This window comes from Rhinopithecus roxellana, chromosome 12 (genome assembly GCF_007565055.1).
Source record: "Rhinopithecus roxellana isolate Shanxi Qingling chromosome 12, ASM756505v1, whole genome shotgun sequence".
Classification (NCBI taxonomy): domain Eukaryota; kingdom Metazoa; phylum Chordata; class Mammalia; order Primates; family Cercopithecidae; genus Rhinopithecus; species Rhinopithecus roxellana.
The window spans coordinates 82,359,367-82,384,306 of record NC_044560.1 but is presented as its reverse complement, the minus strand read 5'-3'; the positions used below and the strand labels follow the sequence as shown (position 1 = coordinate 82,384,306).

General features: G+C 52.8%; 1 protein-coding gene across 1 annotated transcript; it reads right to left on the bottom strand.

Annotated features, from left to right (window-relative positions):
- Nucleotides 1-419: 419 nt before the first annotated feature.
- Nucleotides 420-22,953, bottom strand: SERINC2 (serine incorporator 2). The gene is made up of 10 exons (XM_010353706.2): nt 22,759-22,953; nt 11,723-11,884; nt 10,382-10,572; nt 9,846-9,925; nt 9,345-9,482; nt 8,427-8,596; nt 6,176-6,266; nt 5,708-5,849; nt 1,911-2,132; nt 420-1,040 (listed from the first exon to the last, which is right to left on the bottom strand). Exons 1-10 carry the CDS (start codon nt 22,795-22,797, stop codon nt 905-907), a joined length of 1,371 nt encoding a protein of 456 aa, XP_010352008.2. The 5' UTR covers nt 22,798-22,953; the 3' UTR covers nt 420-904.
- Nucleotides 22,954-24,940: the final 1,987 nt, after the last annotated feature.

Sequence of the window (24,940 nt, the reverse complement as noted above, 5' to 3'; positions counted from 1 at the left end):
GCAGGTCAGAGGTGAGCAGGACCTTGAGGCAGGCCCTGGGGAGAGGGGCCCTGAAGACCACCTTCTGGCCCTGTCATCGCCCCCTCCATCCCTCGTGACTCTCTCTCACTGCTCTCCCTCGGATGATCAGACGGTTGGGCAGCCTCCTGCTGGCCCCACTGCCTCCAGGGTCTCCTTTTCTGACCACCAGACATACCCCACTTTCCCAAAACCCTGGTTTGCCCCTCCTTCCTCATTGGCCCCCTCCCCTCAGGCACTCCATGACCCAGAAGACAGAGCCCAGGCCATTCTGTCTGCCTTTGAGGCTCCTCCTGGTCTGGCCCTGATGTCCCAGCCTCCTCTGCCCTAACATTCCATTCCCAAACCCCACACCGGCCCCCATGCAGTGGGGCTCCGTGCTGAGGGTGAGGGGCACAGAACATGGTACACGCACTGGCTTGTTTATTAGACAAAGTCTTAGAGACACAGTAAGGCACAAAGTCCAGGAAGGGGACAGGGTCCCCTGGGGGATGTGACCAGGAACACCATGGCCTCAGTGCCAGATGTCTCACTGTGGTGGGAGCTCTCTGCCCTCCAGCGGCTCTGAGTGGCTGTCTCCAGCAGCCCGGCTCCCACGCAGCCTGAGGACAACGGAGCCCTTTCATCCCAAGACGCTGAGTATGGGCAACAGGGGGGAGGGGAAGGAAGAGGGAGCTCCGCCGCGTGTGTGTGGCAGGCGGATGGGGCTCCTCGGACCCTGAAGGCACTAAGACTAGAGGGCCCGGCTCAGGGGCAGGTCCTGGAGCTGGGGCAGGAGTGGGGGCTCAGCCTGGCTGATTGGTGCGGGGAGGGGGCAGGTTGGCTGTCACTGAGCCAAGAGGCACCAGGTGGCAGGAGGCACCAGGTGGCAGGCTGTGAGGCTGCCTCAACTGAAGTCGCGGTCGCGCAGGAGGAGTGGGGCTACCAGGGTCCACAGGTAGAGGAGCAGCCCTGCCCAGCTGGCACAGATCTTCACCCACACGGCGGTCCACGTGCTGATCATCTTCCGGGTCTCGCCGGGCCTGGAACACACCATCTTCCCTGTGAGCCCAGTGCCCAGTCTGGTGACTTCCCTCTTGGCCCCTGGCCTTACGACCCAGTTGTGACCCCTGACTTCAACTCTGGCTTTTCCTCTGTAACTCCAATCTGTCTCTGACGTTTTTAACACCTGGCCTTGTGACCGTGGACAGAGCTCCTGACCTCGACTCCCATCTTGAGTCCAGTGTTAGTCCGTGAGATCGTGACCTGCCTCCTGGTCTCCAACCTTGTGATCCTAATTCTGGGACCTCAATCCTAGCCTCTGAACTTCAGACCCTGGAGCTTCTGACCTTAGTCCTGACCGTTACCCTTGATTCTGACCTTTGATCCTGTAACTTAGGAGTAGCTCCTGACCTTATTACCGTCATTTAGCTCCCTGACCTTGCCACTTCAATCCTGGCTTTATGGCCTCCTACTATCAATTTTAACTTTAACCAAATGACCAAATTTGTGACACTAAATGACCACAATCCCAGCCCTAGACCTCATGACTTCTATCCTTGACCTTGTAACTTTGGTTCTGAACTCCACATCCTCATCCTAACCCTCCAACCATGAAGCCCAAATCTGACCCCATGACCCCTGATTTGTAAACCCCACCTGCCCTGCACAGGCCCAGCCCCAGCTGCTGTGCCTTCCCCGGTTCAGCCTCCTAGTGAAGGTGCGGGAGCTGAGCAGATGAAGGCACTGGTGGGGAAACTGGAGCAGGGAAGGGGCAGGCTCTATGGAGGGTCCCCAATACACACCCCCACCCCCAAGCCTTAAGCAGACATCAGGAAAACCCAGTGAGGAGAGATGTGTGGACCTGCACCCTGCACCCCTGGGCTCTGTCCATGCCCCACCGGGCTACGCACTTGTACCAGTTGGTGAGTGTCATCATGATGTGCAGTGAGGCCAGCACCAGGCAGAAGTGGAAGAAGGAGTAGCTGTAGGTGACGCCGTCCTGCTCGTTGTCAAAGGCCCGGCCCTCACAGGCTGCCACCTGCTGCTGCTGCTGCTGTGTGGCCTCTAGCATAGGTGGGCCCTCCTCGGTCTGCATCAGGCTGTTCACCTGCCGGTGGTCTGAGGAGCGCAGACTGCAGGGGAGGGAGGAAGGTGGGCAAATAGATAGCCCTGGCGTTGGTCATAACACTGGACACAAATGGTCCCAGAGCCTCGGAGGCCAGCGACCTGGTTACAGGGCCCGGGAGTTAACAAACTGCTTTGCCTCTCAACTCGACCCCTACCCCCACTCCCATTTTCTGTGTGACCTTGAGCAAAACAATTAACCTCTCTGAGCCTCTGATTCCTTGTCTGTAAAATAAGGGATAATCGTACCTCCTCTAGATGGCTGCTAGGGGGACTAGATGGAATAATGATGTAAGGTCTCTAGCATAGTGCTTGGCACAGAATATAAATTCAATCAACAGTCACTATTGTTAGGATTGTGCCTTTGCCATTTCCATAAACATGTATCGAGTATCTAATACTACAAAGCACCATACCAGGTACTACATCCATTAAGAATGTTAATAATTAATCACGCTCGTTTGCTATTAATTTTAAGTTTCCATTTTATTAGTGTCAAGTGGTTTTACCAATCCCTTTACCTTCCCTTCGTGCTTACACTAAAAAAAGAACAGCAGTAATGATTGTATGTCATGCTTTTCTGTGATAAGCCTTGATGTTTTTAACAGAATTTGATAGTTTGAGACATAAAAATTTTTGAAAAACCAACTCGCATTTCCAAAAAAGGGCGAAAAGAAGGAGAGCTGGATTCCAGTCCCACCACACCAGCGAATTGAGAAATCACCCCTTGCTGTGCATCAGTGCATCTCTACCCACCCTACCCGCCCTATCCACCCTACCCGCCCTATCCACCCTACCTACCTTACATACCCTATCCACCCTACCCACCCTACCCACCCTATCCACCCTACCCACCCTACCCACCCTATCCACCCTACCCACCCTAACCACCCTATCCACCCTACCTACCCTACACACCCTATCCACCCTACCCACCCTACCCACCCTATCCACCCTAACCACCTTATCCACCCTACCTACCCTATCCACCCTACCCACCTTATCCACCCTACCTACCCTACCCACCCTCTCCACCCTACCCACCCTACACACCCTATCCACCCTAACCACCCTCTCCACCCTACCTACACTACACACCTTATCCACCCTACACACCTTATTCACCCTACACACCCTAACCACCCTATCCACCCTCTCCACCCTACCTACCCTATACACCCTATACACCCTACCTACCCTACACACCCTATCCACCCTATACAACCTAACCACCCTATCCACCCTAAAAACCCTATCCACCCTCTCCATCCTACCCATCCTACACACCCTATCCACCCTACCCACCCTATCCACCCTATCCACCTTACCTACCCTACACACCCTATCCACCCTACCCACCCTAAACACCCTATCCACCCTATCCACCCTACATACCCTATCCACCCTATCTACCAAATACCATACGGATATCTCATGCATGGGAGCCCAGATTGGGTGGTCCTGGTCCTCATGGGTTACATATGCTTATTTGCTGCTTGTGCTGTAAGAACCATGCTAAGAACAGACCTGTGCCCCTGGGGTCTCAGCAGTGCATGTGCCAGGGAGCTGTGGGTGTGGAAGCGGCAGGAAAAACAGCTGTGCCAGGTCAGGGAGGGGAAGGGACAAAGAACCAGGGGCAGGGAAAGATTTCCAAGCTCCTCAGCCACCGGCCACCGTGTGCTCATGGCCTCCTCCCCACGTCTCAGTTTCCCTATCTGTAAAATGAAGGTAATCAGGCCAGGAGTGGTCCACTCCTGTAATCCAAACACTTTGGTAGGCTGAGGTAGGAGGATTGCTTGGGCCAGGAGTTCAAGGCCATCCTGGGCAACATAGTGTCTCTACAAAAGAAAAAAAAAAAACCAGTTTTTTAAGTAGCCAGGCATGGTGGTATGCACCTGTAGTCTCAGCGACTCAGGAGGCTGAGGTGGGAGGATCACTTGAGCCCAGGAGTTTGAGGGGACAGTGAGCTATGATCATGCCATTGCACTCCAGCCTGGGTGACAGGAAGACCCTGTCCCAAAAAAGAAAAGGGAGAGGAGTGGGGAGGGGAGGGGAGGAGAGGGAAAGGGAGAGTAGAGGACACAGAGGTAATTCAAGCCTTTCCAGCTTGAAAAGGAATCAAATGTGACAAAGAAGACAGATGTTTATGAACTGTATAGAACTGACTTAGAGAAAATGTTTTGAAAAAGGCCAAAACAGAACAAAATGTGAAAGAGTTTTAAAATGATCTAGCCCAGGGGCCTGGAGGCAGGGGTGCTGTTGGAACTGGGGTGGATGGATGGGGGAAGATCAGGGGAGCAGAGCTAAGATTCCCTCTAGAGTTAAGGGCAGATGGCAAGTGGCACCTGGAGAAATGCAGGGTCACAGGGAAGCAAACTCAGGGTCTGCCAGATGCAGTGTAAACAATAATTAAACCTAATCTTATGATCTAGTGACTCATAAGAACAGCCACCCACGGCTACCTAGTTGTGCAAATGTTCACAATAATATGCAACACTTAGCCTGGCAAGCTCCTAGGCTCAAGCAATCCTCCCACCTCAGCCTCTTCAGTCACTGGAACTACAAGGTGCACACCACCATGGCTGACTAATTACAAAACTTTTTTTTTCTAGAGACACTATGTTGCCTAGGCTGGCCTTAAACTCCTGGCCCAAGCAATCCTCCTGCTTCAGCCTGGCAAAGTGTTTGGATTACAAATAACTTACTACTTGCCAAGTTCCTTTCTAAGTGTTTTTGTTTTGTTTTGTTAATTTTTTAAAAAAAGACAGGGTCTCACTATGTTGCCCAGGCTGGTCTCAATCTCCTGGGCCCAAGAGATCCTCCCACTTTGGCCTCCCAAAGTGCTGGGATTACAGGTGTGAGCTACCATGCCTGGCCCCTTTATATGTGTTTTACACATACTGATTCATCTATAGCCCTTCAACAATCCAATAAGGGAGGTACTATTTTTATCTCTATTTTACAGACAAGGAAATTGAGGCTAGAGAGGTTAAGTGACTTGCCCTAGATCACATAGCCAGTAAGTGGCAATGCCAGGCTCAAATGCAGGCAGTTTGGCTGCAGAGTCCACACAGATAAACACCTACTAAGATGTTAAGCCCTTTGAAAAGAGCCACTATGTGACCTTCAGCATGAGCTGCCTTGTCTCAGGGGAGCATGTGGGGTCACAGCCACATCCACTACAATGGAGGCTGTCATCCTCTTCTTACTGAGGAGGAAACAGGAGCTCAGAAAGGTTAAGCCACTTACCCCAAGCCACACAGCAGGTGTGAAACAGTCCCTGGACCCACCGACCCCAGTCCATGCACCTTCCCTGACCCCACAGCTGTCTGTACCCAACTGAACTGGCCCAGTATGCAGGAAAGGGCCATGAGCCAGGAGGCAAGGTCATGCCTGACTCTGTTGCCCATTCATGCCATGCCCTCTGAGGGACTCAGTTTCTCCTCCCGCACAATGCAAGAGTGGGACACACTGAATGCGAAGAGCACCTTCCAGCTTGGTATCCTGGCTCCCACGCCCTCCCCTCACTCTGGCTCAGGGTCCCCAGTCATGATCCTTCCCCAGAATTCAGACCTGGCCATACCTGATGAAGAGGGTGCACAGGAGGAAGATGATGAGGCCCACAATGCTCGGGGCATCCCACCACTGGGTCTCATAGCCCTCGGGGCCTGCCATGACCGTCTCATTGCCCAGCTGGGTTGGCAAGTGGGGGTTGCATTTCTGTTCTGGGGATGGGAGCACAATCACCCTCAGTCCATGCAGGCCAGGCCTAGGTAGCCAAGTGGCCCTGAGGATGGCTAGAGAGCCACCCCAATAGACAGACAGATGCACAGCCAACCACCCCACTCCCAGCAACAGAGCGCTCAGCAGTCACAAGGGCAGAGAGACAACTCAGGAACAGACGGGCCCTCCCATCTCATGGGAGGACTGAGTCTCAGAATGGGCTGGAGCAGGGATGTCCCTGTCACTTGTGAGGGTCCCCAACCCCACAGCAGGCCGATGCTGACCCAGGAATGAGGCCAGGCCTCCTTGAGCCTGGGCCCATACTCACCAGGGACACTGGATAGGGCTGACCAGGTGACAAACATGGTATAGAGGGTGATGACTGAGGCCTGCAGCAGACCCGAGTTGGGCTGGGCATCCTGGCAAGAGTCAGTCACTGATAAGATCCCTGCCGGACCAGAGACACCCCATCCTACCCGGCCCACTCACACCAGCCAAGGGACCTCAGAAGCTCCCACCCACCTAGGATACCCCACCACACCCCACTTAGGGAAAACACCAGCCAGGCCACCTACCACCCACCTCACTAACCAAAGGCTGAGTCCTAACTCTTCTTTCTCTTAACACCCCTCAGATTACCCGCCCTCCTCCCCTGCTGAAAACCCATCTCATCACACTCTGAATTCCTTCATCTCTGCCTGGCCCGCTGCCTGGCTCCTCCCTGCTCTCTGTCTGGAGAGCCTGCCCAGACTCTCCCACTGCAGGGCCTTTGCCCTCGCTGTGCCCTCCCTCTGACATATTCCTTCCCAGCATCTCCGCACAGGCAGCCCCTCTTCAGTATTCAGACAGGACTCCCATGGAGTCCTAGGAACTCTGACTAGAGCAGCCCTGTACCTGCCAGCCACCTACCTTTCAGCCCACACCCTCTCTCATGTTCCACGTCACACATATTACCCAAAATCACCTCACTGGGCCTAGTCCCCTGTTGCCTGTCCTTCCCCACCCCTCACCACACATGCGCTTAAAAACATGGACCTAAACTCTGTGATTAAGAGCACAGGCGGCTGGGCATAGCGGCTCATGCCTGTAATCCCAGCGCTTTGGGAGGCTGAGGCGTGCAGATTGTTTGAAACCAGAAGTTCAGAAGTTCAAGACCAGCCTGGCCAACACGGCAAGACCCTGTCTCTACCAAAAATACAAAAATTAGCTGGGTGTGGTGGCAGGCACCTGTAATCCAAGTTACTCGGGAGGCTGAGGCATGAGAATCACTTGAACCTGGGAGGCGGAGGTTGGTTGCAGTGAGCCGAGATCACACCACTGAACTCCAGCCTAAGTGATAGGCAAGATTCTGTCTCAAAAACCCAAAAACAAAAAAAATCTTAGGCCGGGTGTGGTGGCTCATGCCTGTAATCCCAGCACTTTGGGAGGCTGAGGTGGGCAGATCACTGGTTACTTGGGAGGCTGAAGCACGAGAATTGCTTGAACCTGGGAGGCAGAGGTTGCAGTGAGCCAAGATTACACCACTGCACTCCAGCCTGGGCAACAGAGCCAGACCCTGTCTAAAAAAAAAAAAAAAGAAAAGAAAAAGAAAAAAGAAAACCAGAGCACAGACTCTGGAGCCAGTCTGCCTGGGTTCAAATCCCAGTTCCCCATGTGACCTTGGCTAGGCCTCTTCTCTAAGCCTTCGTTTCCTCACCTGTAAAGTGAGGATGAGGATGGTGTGAAGATCAAATAACATGTCCGAGGCCACTAACTACTGGCTATCATCATTATTACTCCTTCCCTTCCTCACAGCCATATCCCCAACATCTAGAAGAGGGCCTGGTACACAGGAAGTGCTCAAGAGGTATTTGCTGGATAAATACTGATTGCTGTGTGACCTGGGACACAGACATTATCTTCTCTGGGCTTCAACTTTTCTTACTGGGAAATGAGACTCTGACCAGAAGGGAGGTTCCCAGCCTTTTTGCTAAAGACCCCCGAAGACTACCTAAGCCCCCTGAAGCTGCTGTGTGCTGAGATCTCAAACCGCAAAGCACCACTGGACTCACAAGGGGCTCCAGCGGTACTTTGTGAAGAACACGCAGTTCCTCTGGGAGCTCCTGCCCATTACTCCAGATGGTCTTGGATTGGAAATGTGAAATTGCACCTTCCTACACTACTTCCAGAGGTGTCTAGGAAACATCACCCAGGGACTCCCCGTAATGCTCTACTGATTTGCATAAAAACAAAAATGACAACAATAATAACTACAATAATAGCTAATGTCTGACAGAAATCTACAGGCCAGGCATGGAGTGTTTACAAATAGGATCTCAATCCTGAGAATAACTCCAACAGTAGGTCTTATTATCTCCACTTTATATTTGAGAGGCAGAGAGAGGTTAGGGCACCTCCTAAAGACACCCAGCATGAAGCCATGAGAGCCTGACTGTAACCTGGGGAGGCTGACCTGGGAGCCCACACACTCAGGCCGAGCCTCTGTGATGACAGCCCTAGCCCCAGGACCCAGGTTCCTACCAGAAGTCCCACCCACCAAGGGGCTGGGCCTCAAGCCGGGGAGGGGCAGGCAGGCTCACCTGGACCTTGGGCAGGACAGCAGCAATGGACACACAGACACAGAAGGTGAGGTTGAGACTGATGAAGACCTTGCCCTCGTGGCAGCCGCTGGGCTCAGTGTAGTAGATGAACATCAGCGCCACGGCCGCGATCGACAGCAAGTAGAAGAGGAGAGTGAAGAAGAGGAGGCCTGGGCCAGAGTAGTAGTGAGAGGGTAGGCGTGGGGTGGGGCAGGAGGAATAAGGACCCCCACTCCTTCAAGGGGCCTTGTTGGCAGCTCTCCCCCCTCCAGCTCTCGGTTTCCCCATCTGAAGAATGACGTCACTGCCTTTCACCAACACCTTTGTGAGTCATTGCCCCACCCTGAGCTAACATGGTTCACTTGCTACCTTGTAATAAGGGAACTGTAACAATAAATACAATGAACACAAAACAGTCTTGCAAAAACTGAACGAGGTACAGGGCGGTCTGCTGTTGACCTGCCCTCCCTGTCCAAGAGGGACCGGCAAGTTTAGGGAGGTGTGGAAACCAAACAGCACCCAGGTGAGCCTTTCTCCTCGTTGTGTTCAGAACTGAAAGAGAACCAGGGACTCACCCTGCTACTGGGGTTTCAGGGACCAGATGTCACTTGAAGTTCAGCCTGGGCACTACCAAAAGGGCTTCACACGCTGCTGGCTGTGCATGGCCCACCCTGCAGGAACCCCCAAACAAGGCCCCTCCCAGGCCTCTCCAGGTCGGCTCTCCTCAGATCCCCCAGAAGTCACCCGGGATCAGCTGGCCCCCCCATCTGCCTGAGACAATTAGAATCTTGCCCTAAGGCAGTGGCTGCTCGGGATGCCCCCCAGTTTTATCTAGCTTCAGAGATCCTCGATTTCTCAGGCGGCCCCAGCCCTGTCCAGGCTCGAGTCCCCGCACAGAGGCAGGGTGGCAGCACTGACCTGCGTACCAGGCGCGGGAGTCGCACTCCTCGGCCTTGCCCAGCCACCGCTGGTTCCAGGAGTGTGCAAAGTCGATGAGCAGCACCAGCTGGATGAGGATGAAGAGGAAGGAGCCCACGACGCCAAAGTAGAACCAGACTGGGTGGGGAGAGGCGAGTGAGGCAAGGAGAGTCCCTCTCTCACATCTACTCATTCAACAAGCATTTCTGCTACGCCCTGCGTTGGGGACACTGAGAAGAAGAGTCCCTGCCCTCAGGGAGCCCCTAGCTATGCACAGAGGGCAGGATATGGGTCAGGGCAAGGCAGCTCCCCCTACCCCTGGGTTGCACAAAGGCTGTGTGGCCAAGCACCACAGTGCTGTCTCACGGGTGGGGAGTAAGGACCCAGCCAGCAGCCTGGGGTCCGTGTGTCCCAGCAAAGAGCAGTCCCGCCACATTCCTCCAACCTGCCGCCCCGCCTCCCTCCCCAGAGCCCCCCATGCCTCCTGCCAAGCCCGCCTACTGTTGGAGAAGGAACCATCAGGGATGTAGAAGGCACCCACGGTGAGGCCCACCAGGATCAGGAACTTAAAGAACCAAAACCTATGGAAAGGGTGGGGGATGGACAAGGAAGCTGAGTGCAGGCTGGGAAACTGGAAGCCAGACTGGGCCTGGCCCCAGAGCCCCCTCCCACAAAGAGCAGGTGCTGGGAGGGGTGAGGGTAGGCTGTCTGATGGTCTGATGGGCACAGGAAGTCTCTCCTGGCCCTGGTAAAAGCCCTAAAGGGCAGGAGGAAGGACCAAGCAGCGGTGAGGGTGGTCACCCAGGTTCAGCCCCAGCTGTGTCACTGAAGTGCTGCGGGGCCTGAGGCTTGCTGCCACCCTTTCTGAGCCTTACTCTTCATCTGAGAAATGGATATAACTCAGAGTTGTTCTGCATGCTGTGTCCTCCCGTGGCTCCTGACTCTAAGGGTGGGGTCTGCAGATCCCTGAACAAGCACAGGAGCAGGCAAGGCACTGGGGGAAGGTCCCAGGGTGCAGGCAGGGACCCCTCTCTCACCCATTCTGGATGGCAGCCCGGGGGTCCCGGCTGCTGCTCACGCAGAGCATGAGCAGGGTGAAAAAGAAGAAGAAGGCCGCTGTGGCGAAGCACATGCGGTAGACAGCGCGGTAGCCAAGCAGGGAGCCACAGTCGATGTGGCCCTGTAGGACGGTGGGGATCCCAGCCCCCTCCTCACACACCCAGGGCAGCTGTGGAGACAGACAGAGCAGCGTCAAGGCCCCACCCCACACAGAACCCTGGCAGCTCCCTTTATAAACCAAAGCCCTGATCTCCCAAGGCTGGCCAGGAAAGAGGCTCTCCCAGCAGGGGCTGGACAAGGCAGGGAGGGGAGCCCCCCACCTCTCTCTCCACTGCCTCCACCTCCATTCCTAGCCCTCTCTGGAGCTGAAGCCCTGGGAGGCAGCTCCCCAATTACATCGTTAATGTTTATTTCCCATAGCCTCAGTAACTATTGCGCTGTCTAAAGCAGGGGTTCCCGCCGGGCATGGTGGCTCACGCCTGTAATCCCAGCACTTTGGGAAGCCGAGGTGGGCAGATCATGAGGTCAGGAGATCAAGACCATCCTGGCTCACACGGTGAAAGCCCATCTCTACTAAAAATTAAAAAGAAAAAAAAAATTAGCTGGGCTTGGTGGCGGGCGCCTGTAGTCCCAGCTACTTAGGAGGCTGAGGCAGGAGAATGGTGTCAACCCAGGAGGCGGAGCTTCCAGCGAGATGGCACCAACGCACTCCAGCCTGGGTGACAGAACGAGACTCCATCTCAATCAATCAATCAATCAATCAATAAAGCAGGGGTTCCCAAAGTGTTCTCCACCCACCACCTACATCAGAACCACCTGAGATGCTTGGGAAAACAGAGATTCTGAGGCCCCTCTCCCATGGAATAGAGCCTCAAGGTGGGGTCTGAGAACCTGCATTTCTACAAACTCCCCAGGGATTCTCATCTTTATACAAACTAAAATGTGTATAAGGCACGCATGGTGATGCCCACGTCCCCCTGGGTCTGTGCTTGGCTGTAAAACACTGAGACGAAGGGAAGAGTTAGGAGCCCCAACCTGGGCTTGAGCGCTAAGCGGGAAAAAAGCATCCATTAGGCCAGTGTCCAGGGGGCCAATAATGATTAATAAGACTTTCCAAGGAGACTGTGGCCTAAGAGAAAGAAGAATCCCCACAAGAGGCTCAAGCCCTCCTCCCCTCATTTCCCACCTCAGATCATCAGTGCACCCAAACACCCTGCCTCCTCTTCTGGATGAGCTGTGACCCCAAGCCTGGACCCTCTATCCTTGGAGCCACTGAGGCCCCTCAATGGAGGCCGCCCTGCCACCCCTGCGGCACTCACCTTGTAGAGCTGACTCTCCACGCCTGGGCTTAGCATAATGATGGACACCAGCACCCCCAGGAAGAGGAAGAACGTGAAGATGAGGCGGCTCACGGTGGAGTTGCGACTGGCAGGGCAGCAGCTGCACAGGATGCAGGGGGCAGAACCGCAGAGGCAGGACGCCTGCAAGACAGCACTGTCACTCTCCCCTCTCCACTTCACCGCCCAAGTGCGCACCTCCCACCACCTGCCCAGAGGTCAGCGGATCTGTGCTGCGCTAGGCAGGAGCACACTGTTCCCCAGACACCAGCCCACTGAACTTCAGGTCCGAGAGGGAAGCTGGGTCATATAGGGCTACACAGCCATTAACCACAGAACCCAGACTCAAACCTGGGTCTATCTCAAGTGATACTGTGGCTTGAGAGAGAGCCAGCTGAGGTCACACTGTTTCTTACGGAGGGAGAGTGGTTTAAAAAAAAAATCACAAGGCCAGCCGTCACCGATTACCTTTGTGACCTTATACAAGTCACTCAACCTCTCTGTACCTCAGTGTCCTCTTCCGTAACATAGTGGTATGTACTCCTCACAAAGCAGTTGTGAGAATGAAATGGAAATTCCATATTGTAGCCCCCTTGGGCTCCCCTTCCCCTTCCCCACTTAATTTCCCCCCCCACCCCCGGGACTTCCTGCCGTCAGCGAGGCTTTATGTTTTGTCAGCCTCCGCTTTCCAGCAGGGCAGGAATTTTTGTGTTTTGTTCATTGTGATATTCCTAGAAATTGGAACAGTGCCTGTCACACAGCAGGAGCTTACAGGCTATCTGTTGAAGGAATATGAAGTGTTTGGCATGGTACCAGTCACATGTTAAGACCTCAGACAACAGCAAGTGCATAATAAACATCAGTTGGATGAACGGAATGATTTTCGGCTCTGAGGCTATACCAGCACTAGACAGCAGGTGGCGGTCTAACCCTTTCCCTCTCCAGGGTCCTTTGCCCCAGTTGCGGTCAGCCCTTCCCCTGTGGTGGCTGAAATCATTCAGGGGCTGGCGATGCCACACTATGCCACACCTGAAAAGAAGACTCTCCCTCCTGGGAGCCCAGTCCACAGCCCAGCCTTTGAGGAAACAAGCCCCACATCCAGATACCTCTGATAAACTTTATCTTCCCCTAAACAGCCCCTACTGCTCACTCAGGGATTTAAGAGCCTAGAGAGCAAGAGACATAAGCCCCACCCTCCTGGAGCCTACAGGAGCAGGAAAAACACTAAACAAATCATGACTCACATCGTGACAAGTGCTAAGAAGGACGTGTGCCCACTGCCAGAAGAGTGCTAACGCGGCCTAGGTTTGATTGAGGGTGGCATGTCAGGGAAGCCCTCCTTGAAGAAGCGACTTTTAAGCTGAGAGCAGGCCAGGCGCGGTGGCTCACACCTGTAATCCCGGCATTTTGAGAGGCCAAGGCAGGAGGATCGCTTGAGCCCAGGAGTTGGAGAATAGCCTGGGCAGTATAGCAAGACCGGATCTTTTAAAAAGAAGGTTTTTCTTGTTTGCTTTTGTTTTGTTGTTGTTGTTTGAGACAGGGTCTTGCCCTGTCACCCAGGCAGGAGTGCAGGTGGCACAATCTCAGCTCACTACAACCTCTGCCTCCTAGGCTGAAGCCATCCTCCCACCTCAGCCTCCCGAGTAACTGGGACTACAAGCACACACCACCATGCTTGGTTAATTTTTGTATTTTTTGTAGAGATGGAGTTTCACCACGTTGCCCAGACTGGTCTCAAACTCCTGGGCTCAAGCAATCTGCCCACTCAGCCTCCCAAAGTGCTAGGATTACAGGCGTGAGCCACTGCACCTGGCCTTTTAAAAAGAAATATTTTAAAATAAAATAATAAGCTGAGAGCAGAGGGATGAGGAGACACTGCCAGACCAAAGGGAGGAAAGAAAGTTCCAGACAGGTGGCTTTGGGGTGGGTAGGGGCTGGACATTTGAGGAATAGAAAGAAGGCCCTTGTGGCCAAAGCTTGGTGTGCAGTCAGCGGTGAGTATGAGGTCAGACAGGCTGGCAAGGCCAGACCACATAGACACCAGCAGGCAGGAACAGGACCCTGGTTTTCATCCTAAGAGCAGTGGGCACCCACTTGAGGGGCTGGAGCCAAGGGTCAGGAATTGAAAGATGAGCTTTGAAGAGAGCAGGCTGGCAGAGCCCCTTGCTCCTCACAGACCTCCGCCCTTCTTTCTGGACTGGTCACAAGGCACACAGCACGCCCTGCTGGGGGGTATCTGCCTCCCCTCCTACTCTCCCCTAGACTAGAAATGCTCCTAGCCTATCTCTCGCTCACACAGATGCTAAACAAAATGCTTTGGAAATGAAACTATTCCTCATGGTCTAAATCAAAACAGTCTACCTGTCCAGCAACTTCTGGTTACATCTTGCAGCTGCCACCCCAAGACCTGCCTCCTATCCATGGCTGTTTTTGGTGGGTGAGAGGATAAGAAATGCCTGAAAAAATGTTTTATAGCCATAAAGCAGTGGTCCCAAACCTTTCTGGCACCAGGAACCAGTTTCAGGGAAGACACTTTTCCACAGATGGCAGCAGGGGTGCTGGCAGGGGGCAGATATGGTTTTGGGATGATAGTGTTCCACCTCTGATCATCAGGCATTAGATTCTCATAAGGAGCATGCAATTTAGATCCCTAGAATGCACAGTTCACAATAGGGTTCGCACTCCTATGAGAATCTAAAGCTGCCACTGATCTGACAGGAGGCAGAGCTCAGACAGTAATGCTTGTTCACCTGCTGTTCACTTCCTGCTGTGTGGCCCAGTTCTTAACAGGCCATGGATAGATACTGGTCCATGGCCCAGGGGTTGGGGACCCCTGCTATAAAAAACATTCTGGTTATCAGATAGAGTGGGTTATTAGTTCTATTTTACAGATGTGGAAATTGAGACCAGAGGGGCTAAGAGACTTACCAGAGGCCACACAGCAAGTTGATACCAGCACTGAGATTCAAGTAGTATTAGTGACAGCTGCCATTTACAGAGGGTTACTCAGTCTCAGGCTCTCTGATAAGCACTTTATCTACATTAAGCTTCACTGATGCTATGAATTGTGTGGTTAACTTCCCATTTTCAAATGAGAAAACTGAGACAGATAGGTGGCATGACCAAGGTCACACAGCAAGTAGGCTGAGGAGCTGGGATGCAAATTCAGATCTGTGTGCACCAAGGGCCAGGCTCTGCCCATAGGACTACGCTAGTTCCCAGCTTGCTAATTCACTGATGGTCATCTCATTTAATTTAAATACATTCCAGTGATGAAAAAACAAAAAAGCAACACACACACAAAAAAAAACCCCAAGACCAGAAAACCAAGGGAGGCCAGTGGGTACTGATCTCAGGAGCCAGGTGCCCGGGTGCCCCGTCAGGTCCTGACTCTGGCTTGTTACCATTTAATTTCAATTTGAGACATCTAAGACACAAGAAAGCTGTTCCGCTTTCAGAGAGCTTGGCCTTTCAGTTCGCTCCAGTTCTTAAAGATCAAAACTCCAGGTGCTCCTGATGCCTGAAACCTCAGGATTTCCAAGGGCCTGATCAGCAGTCAGAGAGACCAGGTCAAAGAGAAAAACACACACTGCTTCCGGAGCATCCTCGGAAATGTTCATCCACCTTGGTGCATTCACTCCACCCCGGAATGGCTCCTACAAGAACCTCTTCCATTTGACAGAAATGTCATTTTATATATATTTAAATCTCTTCCTACAAAAATGCCAGACCATGGGAGTAAGGGTAGATGTGTGCACATATACACAAACACACGGAAATTCATTGTGGCACTGATCATAATAGGAAAATAATAGGGGAAAAAATTGTTTTTGAGGCAGGGTCTCGTTCTGTCACCCAGACTAGAGTGCAGTGGTGCCATCTCAGTTCACTGCAACCTCCACCTCTGGGGCTCAAGCAATCCTCCCACCTCAGCCTCCCGAGTAGCTGGGACCACAGGCACCAGCCACCATGCCCAGCTAATTTTTGTTTTTGGTTTCTTAGTTTTTGTTTCAAGAAAGGGTCTGGCTCTATCACCCAGGCTGGAGTGCAGTGGTGTGATCTCAGCTCACTGAAGCCTCAACCTCCTGGGCTCCAAAGTGGCCCTCCACTTCTGGATATATATCCTCCAACCTCAGCCTCCCAAGCAGCTGGGACCACAGGCATGCACCACCACACCCGGCTAATTTTTGTATTTTTTGGTAGAGACAGGGTTTTCTCATGTTGACCAGGCTGGTCTCGAACTCCTGGGCTCAAGGGATGCTCCCACCTTGGCCTTCCAAAGTGCTGGGATTATAGGCATGAGCTACCATGCCTGGCCATTAGGGGAAAATTGAAAATAACAAAACACCCATCAATACACCATGGTACTCCATAAAACGGACTTCTCTGCTGAATGGGGCAAATATGTAGGTAAATTAAATGTATATAAATTGTATATAATTAATTGTATATAAATAATACTTCAATTAAGTTAAATTTACAAATATAAAGATTTTATATAAAGAAAAAACTTAAATAAGTTTTAGGTTTTGTGAGCCCATTGGAGTCTCAAGAAACTACAAATAACCTAAATGTCTAACACCAGGGGACAGCTGTGGCCCTTTCACTCCATGGAATGCTACAGAGCCAGAAAGATGAAGTCCCTGGCTACAGAGCAACATGGAATAATGCTTGTAATGCAGTGTGAAAGGAAGGCAGACTGGAAAACTGTTCCCACACTACGATTACAACCACTCCCCTCTTCCTGCAGACGCGCTCAAGGGCAGCAACGGAAAAGCCCCAGAACACTTACATTGGCTGAATCTTAGCACCAGCCCAGGTTCTCAGAATGGAGAACTCAGAATTTAAGAAGCCCTGAGCCTTGGAGTCTTACAGCTGCAAGGTTCCTTGGCATTCAACGAATCCATTCTCTTTCCAATGAAGAACCACACAGAAAGCATCTGGCCATGCTCTGCTGCTTGCACACTGCCAAAGACAAGGAGCTCACTACCTCCCAAGGCAAGGCAGGTAGCTCTGGAGCCATGAGTGGTTTGGCATTATGTGAACAGTCTGTCACTGAGTCATTCACATTGTCTCCTGGTTGTCCTTAGAGTCAGGGACAGAAGTTCGTAGAACCACTCATGGGGTGCTGGGTGGGTAGAGGAAGCAGCTGAGGGCTGGATGACAGTTTTGAATCTTTCTATTTAAAACAAACTGGCCGTCTGGGCATAGTGGTTCATGCCTGTAATCCCAGCACTTTGAAAAGCCAACATGGGCAGATTACTTGAGGTCAGGAGTTTGAGACCATCCGGCCAACATGGTGAAACCTTATCTCTACTAAAAACACAAAAATTAGCCAGGCATGGTGACAGGCACTTGTAATCCCAGCTACTCGGGAGGCCGAGGCAGGAGACTTGCTTGAACCCAGGAGGCAGAAGTTGCAGTAAGCTGAATCACGCCATTGCACTCCAGCCTGGGTGACAGAGCAAGAGTTTGTCTCAAAAAATAAAATAAAGTGAAATAAAATATAAAACAAAGTGGCCCTCCACTTCTGGATATATATCCAAAAGAAATGAAGCAGGGACTCACATATTTACACACCCATGTTCATAGCAGAATTATTCACAGTAGCCACAAGGTGAAAACAAGCTAAATGTCCATTGGTGGATGAGATGAACGGATAAACAAAATGTGGTATATCCATACCCATACAATGGAATATTATTTGTTCTTAAAAAAGAATGAGGCTGGCCGTGGAGGCTCACACCTGTAATCCCAGCACTTTGGGAGGCCAAGGCAGGTGGATCACCTGAGGTCAGGAGTTTGAGAGCAGCCTGGCCAACATGGTGAAACCCTATCTCTACTAAAAATACAAAAAAATTAGCCAGACATGGTGGTGCATGCCTGTAGTCCCAGCTACTCGGGAGGCTGAGGCAAGAGAATTGCCTGAACCCGGGAGGTGGAAGTTGCAGTGAGCCGAGATTGTGCCACTGCACTCCAGCCTGGGCGACAGAGCAGGACTCCGTCTCCAAAGAAAAAAAAAAAAAAAGGAATGAAATTTTGACACATGCTATAACATGGATAAACCCTCAGGGCATTATGCTAAGTGAAATAAGCCAGACATCAAAGAACAAATACTGTATGACTCCACTTAGATGGAGAGAGTAGCCAAACTCATACATTGGTGGTTATGAGGGGCTGCGGAGTTACTGTTTAGTGGGAGTTTCAGTCTGGGAATATGAAAAAGTTCTGTAGAAGGATGGTGCTGATGGTTGCAAAACAGTGTCAGTGTACTTAACGCTACACTTAAAAATTGTTAAAATGGTACATTTTATGTTATGCATCTTTTACCTCAACTTTTTTTAAGGGAGGGGGCAGGGAGTTTTCAAAGAAGAGCAGGAAGAGGGGAAAGGGTATTCCCAGCAAAGAGAATGACACGTGCAGAGCTACAGGGACACTGTATTTTCAGGGCAGCTGAAAGGGTGAGAAAACCTGCACAGGTCATGGAAGTGGTGGCCAATGTCCCTGTATGCCATGCCAGGGAGTCTGGACTTCACCCTGAAAGCAACGGGGAATGATTGCGAAAGAAGAGAAATGGCAGCAGATTTGCATTTTAGAAATCTCACTTTGACCACAAAAAGACAGGCCGGGGGTGGTGTGTGGTACTTTTGGGGGAAGGGAGGAGAGTCAGGGGCTGTTGTCAGTAATCCAGATGAGGGATGACAGTAAGAAGATGTCCTGGAGTTACTGTGCACCTACTGTGTGCTGGCGCTACTCCTTCTGACAATGCCATTCATACGGGATTAATTTTTATTAGGGTTGTATTTATTAGATCTCCATTTTAATATACGTGTCTTCTAAAATAAATTACAAGCCAGGTGTGGTGGCTCACGCCTGTAATCCCAGCACTTTGGGAGGCCAAGGCCGTTGGGTAACTTGAGGTCAGGAGTTCGAGACCAGCCTGGCCAACATGGTGAAACCCCGTCTCTATTAAAAACACAAATAAAGTAAAGTAAAATAAAATAACACACAAACTCCTTGAAGACTAAAATAAAAGGTTAAAAGAGTAAATTTTTAAACATATATTTCGTCACAATTTAAAAAATGCAAAACTGGCCCCAGAAAGCATGCACCTTGCCACTTTCATGAACAACTCCATAACTGGCTGGGCCGCCCCAGGGCTAGTCAAAACACAGCAGAGAAGAGGTCAGCCGGAAATGTCCCAAGGTACACTTACTTCCCCCATGCAGTGCCAAGAATGCAGGTCCTAATGCTGGCTCTGCCACAACTTGTAGTCTGACCTCAAGCAAGTCTCTCCTCCCCTCCGTGGGACTTAGTTTCCTCGTCTATAAAATGATCTCCTGGGGCAGGAGAGTACAGTGCCTCAGAGCCCAGGCTGTACAGTTAGGCAGCCCTGGGTCTCACTGGCTTCAGCACTACCTTGCATGTGGTCTTGAGTCATGTACCACTGTGGGGTGTTTATGAACTGGCCACTGCACACCAGCTTGGTGCTAAATATGCAGCTGTACTAACCTCAGTCCCATTTAATCCTCACAACAGGCTAAGGGGCAGACACCACTGTTCTCTCCACTTTACAGACAAGCGGATGGGCAAAGTGACTGCCCACAGTCACAGAGATGCAAAGAGGCAAAGCTAGAATCCGAGTCCAGTGGTCTGACCCAAAGGCCTTTCACACTCCCTAGGATGTACAAGACCCTCTTTGCAGACTGGCCAAGTCATCATGTGCTGGCTTGTCTGGTGGCCCCATCCCCTGTGGACCCATCTTACCTCCCCATCCAAAGCAGGACCCACCTTCAGCCCAGTTCACCTTCAGCCCAGTTCCAATGCTGAGAAGCACAATCAGAAGATGAGTCACACCTGGGAGGGTACAAAAGTCTTCCCCACTGACCCATGCATGCAAAAAAAGCCCCTCCTAAAGCTGCCCAGAAATGCCACATAGAACTTCACTCCTGTGCAGCAAGTCTTCACTGCAACAGGATGGTACTGGTGTCCAGTAGTGCCCAACTGCGCCACTTAATGCTGTGTGGCTGTGAAGAAGTCACCTTCACTCTCTGAGCCAGTTTCCTCATCTGTGAAATGGGAACAATATTAACTGCCCCAGTGGGGTTGTTGTGAGGATTAAATGGAAGGAGATATATATATGCTTATATGAATCTCGGGACTCGCTTTCCTTTGTCCCTGACTTGTGTGTGTGTGTGTGTGTGTGTGTGTGTGTGAGAGAGAGAGAGAGAGAGAGAGAGAGAGGGGAGGGGATGTAGGGGAGAGCTGGGGGTCTAGAGATTTACTTCACAGCCATTTTCTGAGAATGAGATCAGGATAGACAGGACAGAGAGGCAAGAGAGCCTCTTGCCTCACTAGGTCTCCATTTTTCGTGTGTGTGTGCGCGTGCAAGTCCCGAGATTCAGCAGCCGCTGGAGCCCCTTCTCCCTCTCAGGGCCTCTTTGTGTGGGGCCAGAGGGGGAGGGGGCTGCCTGAATGAACCTCAGATTTAATGAGGGGAAGAGGGAAGGATATGTATATATATATATATACACACACACACACACACACACACACACTGCTCACTACAGTGTGGGGCCTAGGCCACTGCTGGACAGCTCCATGCCACGAGTGTTGGGACAGTTATCTGTAAAATGGGCTAACGATTTTATAGGATAGAGGAGGTGGGGAGAGCCAATGAGATGGTATGGTGAGGGGCTCGGAACAGTACCTGGCTCAGTAAATGTCAGAAGCCAGAACCTCAGTAAATGACGGAGGCCAGAACCCCCAGGGGATGGCACTGAAGGGAGGGCCAGGTCCCTTGCTGATATTACTCACTAAGCTACATCCCAATTCTTCCCTGGACCAACCCTGTGCCTCAGGCAGCCAGGATGTGGGGAAGGGAGGGAAGGTGTGGGCAGAAGCCTGGACCAGGAATCAGATGTTGATCCTAACTCTGCAGTTCTCCATCCTTTCCCTGTGCAACCTTCGGCAAGTCAGCTAACTTCTCTGGGCCGCAGCCTTCTCATCTGTAAACAGACGGTTTGAGCCAGCCTATCTGCTCTCAGCATTGTAGAATGCTGTGACTCAGAGACCAGCACTTGGCTTTGCATTGTCTCCAAATGGAATTATCCACCCACCTTTCCTTGATGTTAGCAATAATTCCCACAGGGAGCACTTACGATGTGCCAGGAGCTGTGCCTCATCTCCTAACAGCATTGTGAGAAAGGTCCTGTTACTGTCAACTGCCAGATGGGGTGACCAAGGCACACAGGGCTGGCAGGCTGCCCCTCAACATCTCCACCGCCAGCCCAGCCCAGCAGGGCCTGTGCCTCACCAGGTGCAATCATAGCTCACTGCATCCTCCATCTCCTGGGCTCAAGTGATCCTCCTGCCTCAGGCTCCTGAGTAGCTGGGACTACAGGGTGCATGCCACCATGCCCACCTACTGCTTCTTCTAAGACCCCAGCCTCTCACTCTAAACCCATCCTGCCTTCTCTCCATCTGTTCTTCAAACTCCACTGACTCCCAACAGCCTGCTGGGAGCAACAGATGGAAATCAGGTCCACTGTGGAAGCTCTGCCTCCCTCACCAGGAAGCAAACCTTTGTGGGCAGAGACCTGGCCCAAACCTTCAATTCTTTGGGATGGGAGGGATTTCAGGCACCAGCTTGATTCCTCCTCCTGCACACGCACACGCACGCACACACACACACGAAAAATGGAGACCTAGTGAGGCAAGAGGCTCTCTTGCCTCTCTGTCCTATCTATGCTGATCTCATTCTCAGAAAATGGCTGTGAAGTAAATCTCTAGACCCCCAGCTCTCCCCTACATCCCCTCTCCTCTCTCTCTTTCTCTCTCTCTCTCTCTCTCTCTCTCTCTCTCTCACACACACACACACACACACACACACACACACACACACACACACGTCAGGGACAAAGGAAAGCGAGTCCCTAGATTCAGCAGCCGCTGGAGCCCCTTCTCCCTCTCAGGGCCTCTTTGTGTGGGGCCAGAGGGGGAGGGGGCTGCCTGAATGAACCTCAGATTTAATGAGGGGAAGAGGGAAGGAGGGGGCTGGGGAAAGGGAAGGGAGAACGGGCCTCCCAGCCGGGGTCTTGCTGGAGCCCCTCCCCTCTGTGGCTGCAGCCACAGAACAGAGGCTGGCCTCCCCCCAGGTCCCGAACCCGCGACCGGGCACTCCCCGCGCACACCCGAACCTCTCTCGATTCCTGCTGTCCCAACCCAGAGTTCCGCCCGGTGGTCCGTGACGACCCGCACCCTCCTCACTCGAGGGCAGCTAAGAAAGTCCGGCGCTCCCTCCCCTCCCATCCCAGTCTCCGCGCTGGGGCCCAGAGGGTCCGCGGCGAGCTGGGAAAGTGCCTGGGAGGCGGCGCGAGCCAGACTGAGGACGGCGGACGGGACCGCAGAGACTGAGGGACGGACGGACAGACGGACAGACGGACAGAAGACAGTAGACGGACAAAGACAGTCGGAGGAACGACGGACAGAGACACGAACCAGACAAATACGAACGGACAGGCGGAGCCCGAGCGACAGGAACAGACTGACTGGCAGGCGGCCAGAGGGGCAGGGCAGGGCACTCGCCAGGAGGGACGGGGCCCGGCCGACCCACACACAGAACCAGGGGGTCGGGGACGGGGACAGAGACCACCCCGAGGACCGCCCCAAGTGGGGCGACGAGGGCCCACAGAGCTGCCCAGACCCCGGGCTCCAGATTCAATCTCTCCAGGTCCCAGGAGGGCGCCCGCCGAGGGCACTCCCCTCCTGCCCGCTGAAACCCGAGCCGGGACCGCAGCTGCCCGGCGCCTGCCGGTCGGGACTGAGCAGGGGGACGGGGGCAGCGGGATCGGGGTGCCGAGTGAGGGTCCGGAGGGCAAGCAGGCGGGGCGCCGGCCCAGAAAGACAAGTTTGCAGGAAGGAAAAAGAAGAAACTACTCGAAGCAGAACAGAAGAAAGTGAGGGCCCGCAGCAGGAACGCGCGGCGCGCGCGGGCGGGCGCCGGGGTTGGGACTCACGCAGCTGAGCAGGGAGCAGGCTCCCAGGCAGGCCCCCATGGCGGCGGCGGCGGCTCCGGGCTCCGGGCGCCCGGCGCTGGGCGCGGGGCGCGGACTTCGGGATCCGGGTGCCGGGCCAGGCCCCTCCCCGGTCCCGGCCCCGCCCCGGCCCCGCCCCAGCTACCGAAGCCGCTCGACGCTTTCCGGCGGCGCTCGGGGCCTCCCCAGACTCACCTGGGGCAGGTGCCCGGGAGGAGGGACCCTAGAGAAAGGGGGCGGTCGGGGATTCCCGCGGCCACGCGAGCCGCACAACCTGACCCAACCTTGGCCGGAGCTCGCATCCTGCTCCAAAGCGAGCATTCGCAAAGCGACCTCGGTTTGAGCCCGTGTGACCTCAGGCCACTGTCACCCTTGGGGACAGAAGCCAAGAGGTGGTCACCGCTGACTCCTCAGTGCTTGCTGCAGAGCCTCTGCTCAATAAATAAGTGCTGAGGTTGAATACTGAATGACTGGAAAAAGAAACTTCGGCAAGTCACTGCACCTCTCTGAGTCTCAGTTTCCCGGTCTGTAAAGTGAGGATACACACCGCATAGGATGGTTACAACACATGGTAGGTGCTTGAAAAATGTAAGCCCCCATCGTCACTGTTTTCTTCTTCTTTTTTAAGAGACAGGGTCTTGCTCTGTCACCCAGGCTGGAGTGCAGTGGTACAATCATAGCACCTGGGCTCAAGTGATCCTCCTGCCTCAGGCTCCTGAGTAGCTGGGACTACAGGTGCATGCCACCATGCCCACCTACCGCTTCTTCTAAGATCCCAACCTCTCACTCTAAACCCATCCTCCCTTCTCTCCATCTGCTCTTTAAACTCCACTGACTCCCAACAGCCTGCCGGGAGCTACACACTCCCTACAGCCACCCCTGCTTGGTGGCTTATCACTCCCTAGGGATGCCCAAATTCTGGTCCCTAGCTAAGGAGGTCAGAAGGCCAGGAGGGGCAGCCACATTCCTGGCAGATGACTCTCCAGGGGTAGGGGTGAGAGATCCAGAAGTAGGGCTCTGTAATTACTCTCCCTTCACCCTTAGCCCTGTCCTCAGCCACCTCTGGACAAGACAATGTTGGGGAAAGAAGTCTCTGTGCCTCAAAGCTGGCCCCAGGGCCAAAGAGTTGGTTGACTGCATCCTTGGGTGATTCACTGGACGCCAGGCTTAGCCATTAATTGCACCAGGACTGTTCCACAAACACACCCTACACTTTCCCTCCTCCGCACTTTTGCCCACACAATGCCCTCCTCTTTTTTTTTTTTTTTTTTTTTTTTTTTTTTTTTTTTTTTTTTTTTTTGAGACAGGGTCTCACTCTGTCACCCAGACTGGAACACAGTGGCCCAATCATGGCTCACTGTAGCTTCAACCTCCTGGACCCAAGTGATCCTCCCACCTCAGCCTCCCAAATAGCTGGGACCAGCAATGTGTACTACCATGACCAGCTAATTTTTTTTAAATTTTTTGTAGAGGTGAGGTCTCCTTACATTGCCCAGGCTGGTCTCAAACTCCTGGGCTTAAGCAATCCTCCTGCCTTGGCCTCCCAAATTGCTGGTACTACAGATGTGAGGCACTGCACTTGGCAGATGCCCTCCTCTTGAAGATCCTTCTCCTTATCCCTCTTTCTCCCCTTTGAAGCTTGCTCACATGCCATACCTCTCAGTGAAGAGAGCCACCACCATCACCCCCCCAACCCACTATCTGGCTCCATTAGGAATGTACATTCTCCTGATTCCCCCAGGCTTCCAAACAATATGGGCCTCCCTTATGGCCTCACAAATAACCTGAGTACATGCTCAACTTTCCCCATGGTACCATTTGAGCCCCACAACAGCCCTGAGAAGTTGATTAATTCCCCACCCACTCCAGTTTACAGATGAGGAAACCAAGGAACAAAGAAGTAGTGACATGCTAAATGTAAACCAAGCATTGAATAAACATTGACCGTGATCACAGTGGTGGTTGTCACTGTTGCTGAAGGCCACACGGCTCAGAAGAAGCAGAGCTGGAAGGCCACCTGGCCTGGCTTTCACCCTGATGTCCTACTGCTTCGCTTGAAAAAGTAGAGGTGACAATATCTAGTCTTCCTATTTTTCTGTCCAGTAATATTTCAGTGCTTCCCTAACCGAAGGCCTTCAGGAGACTGTGAGCCACCCAACAACAG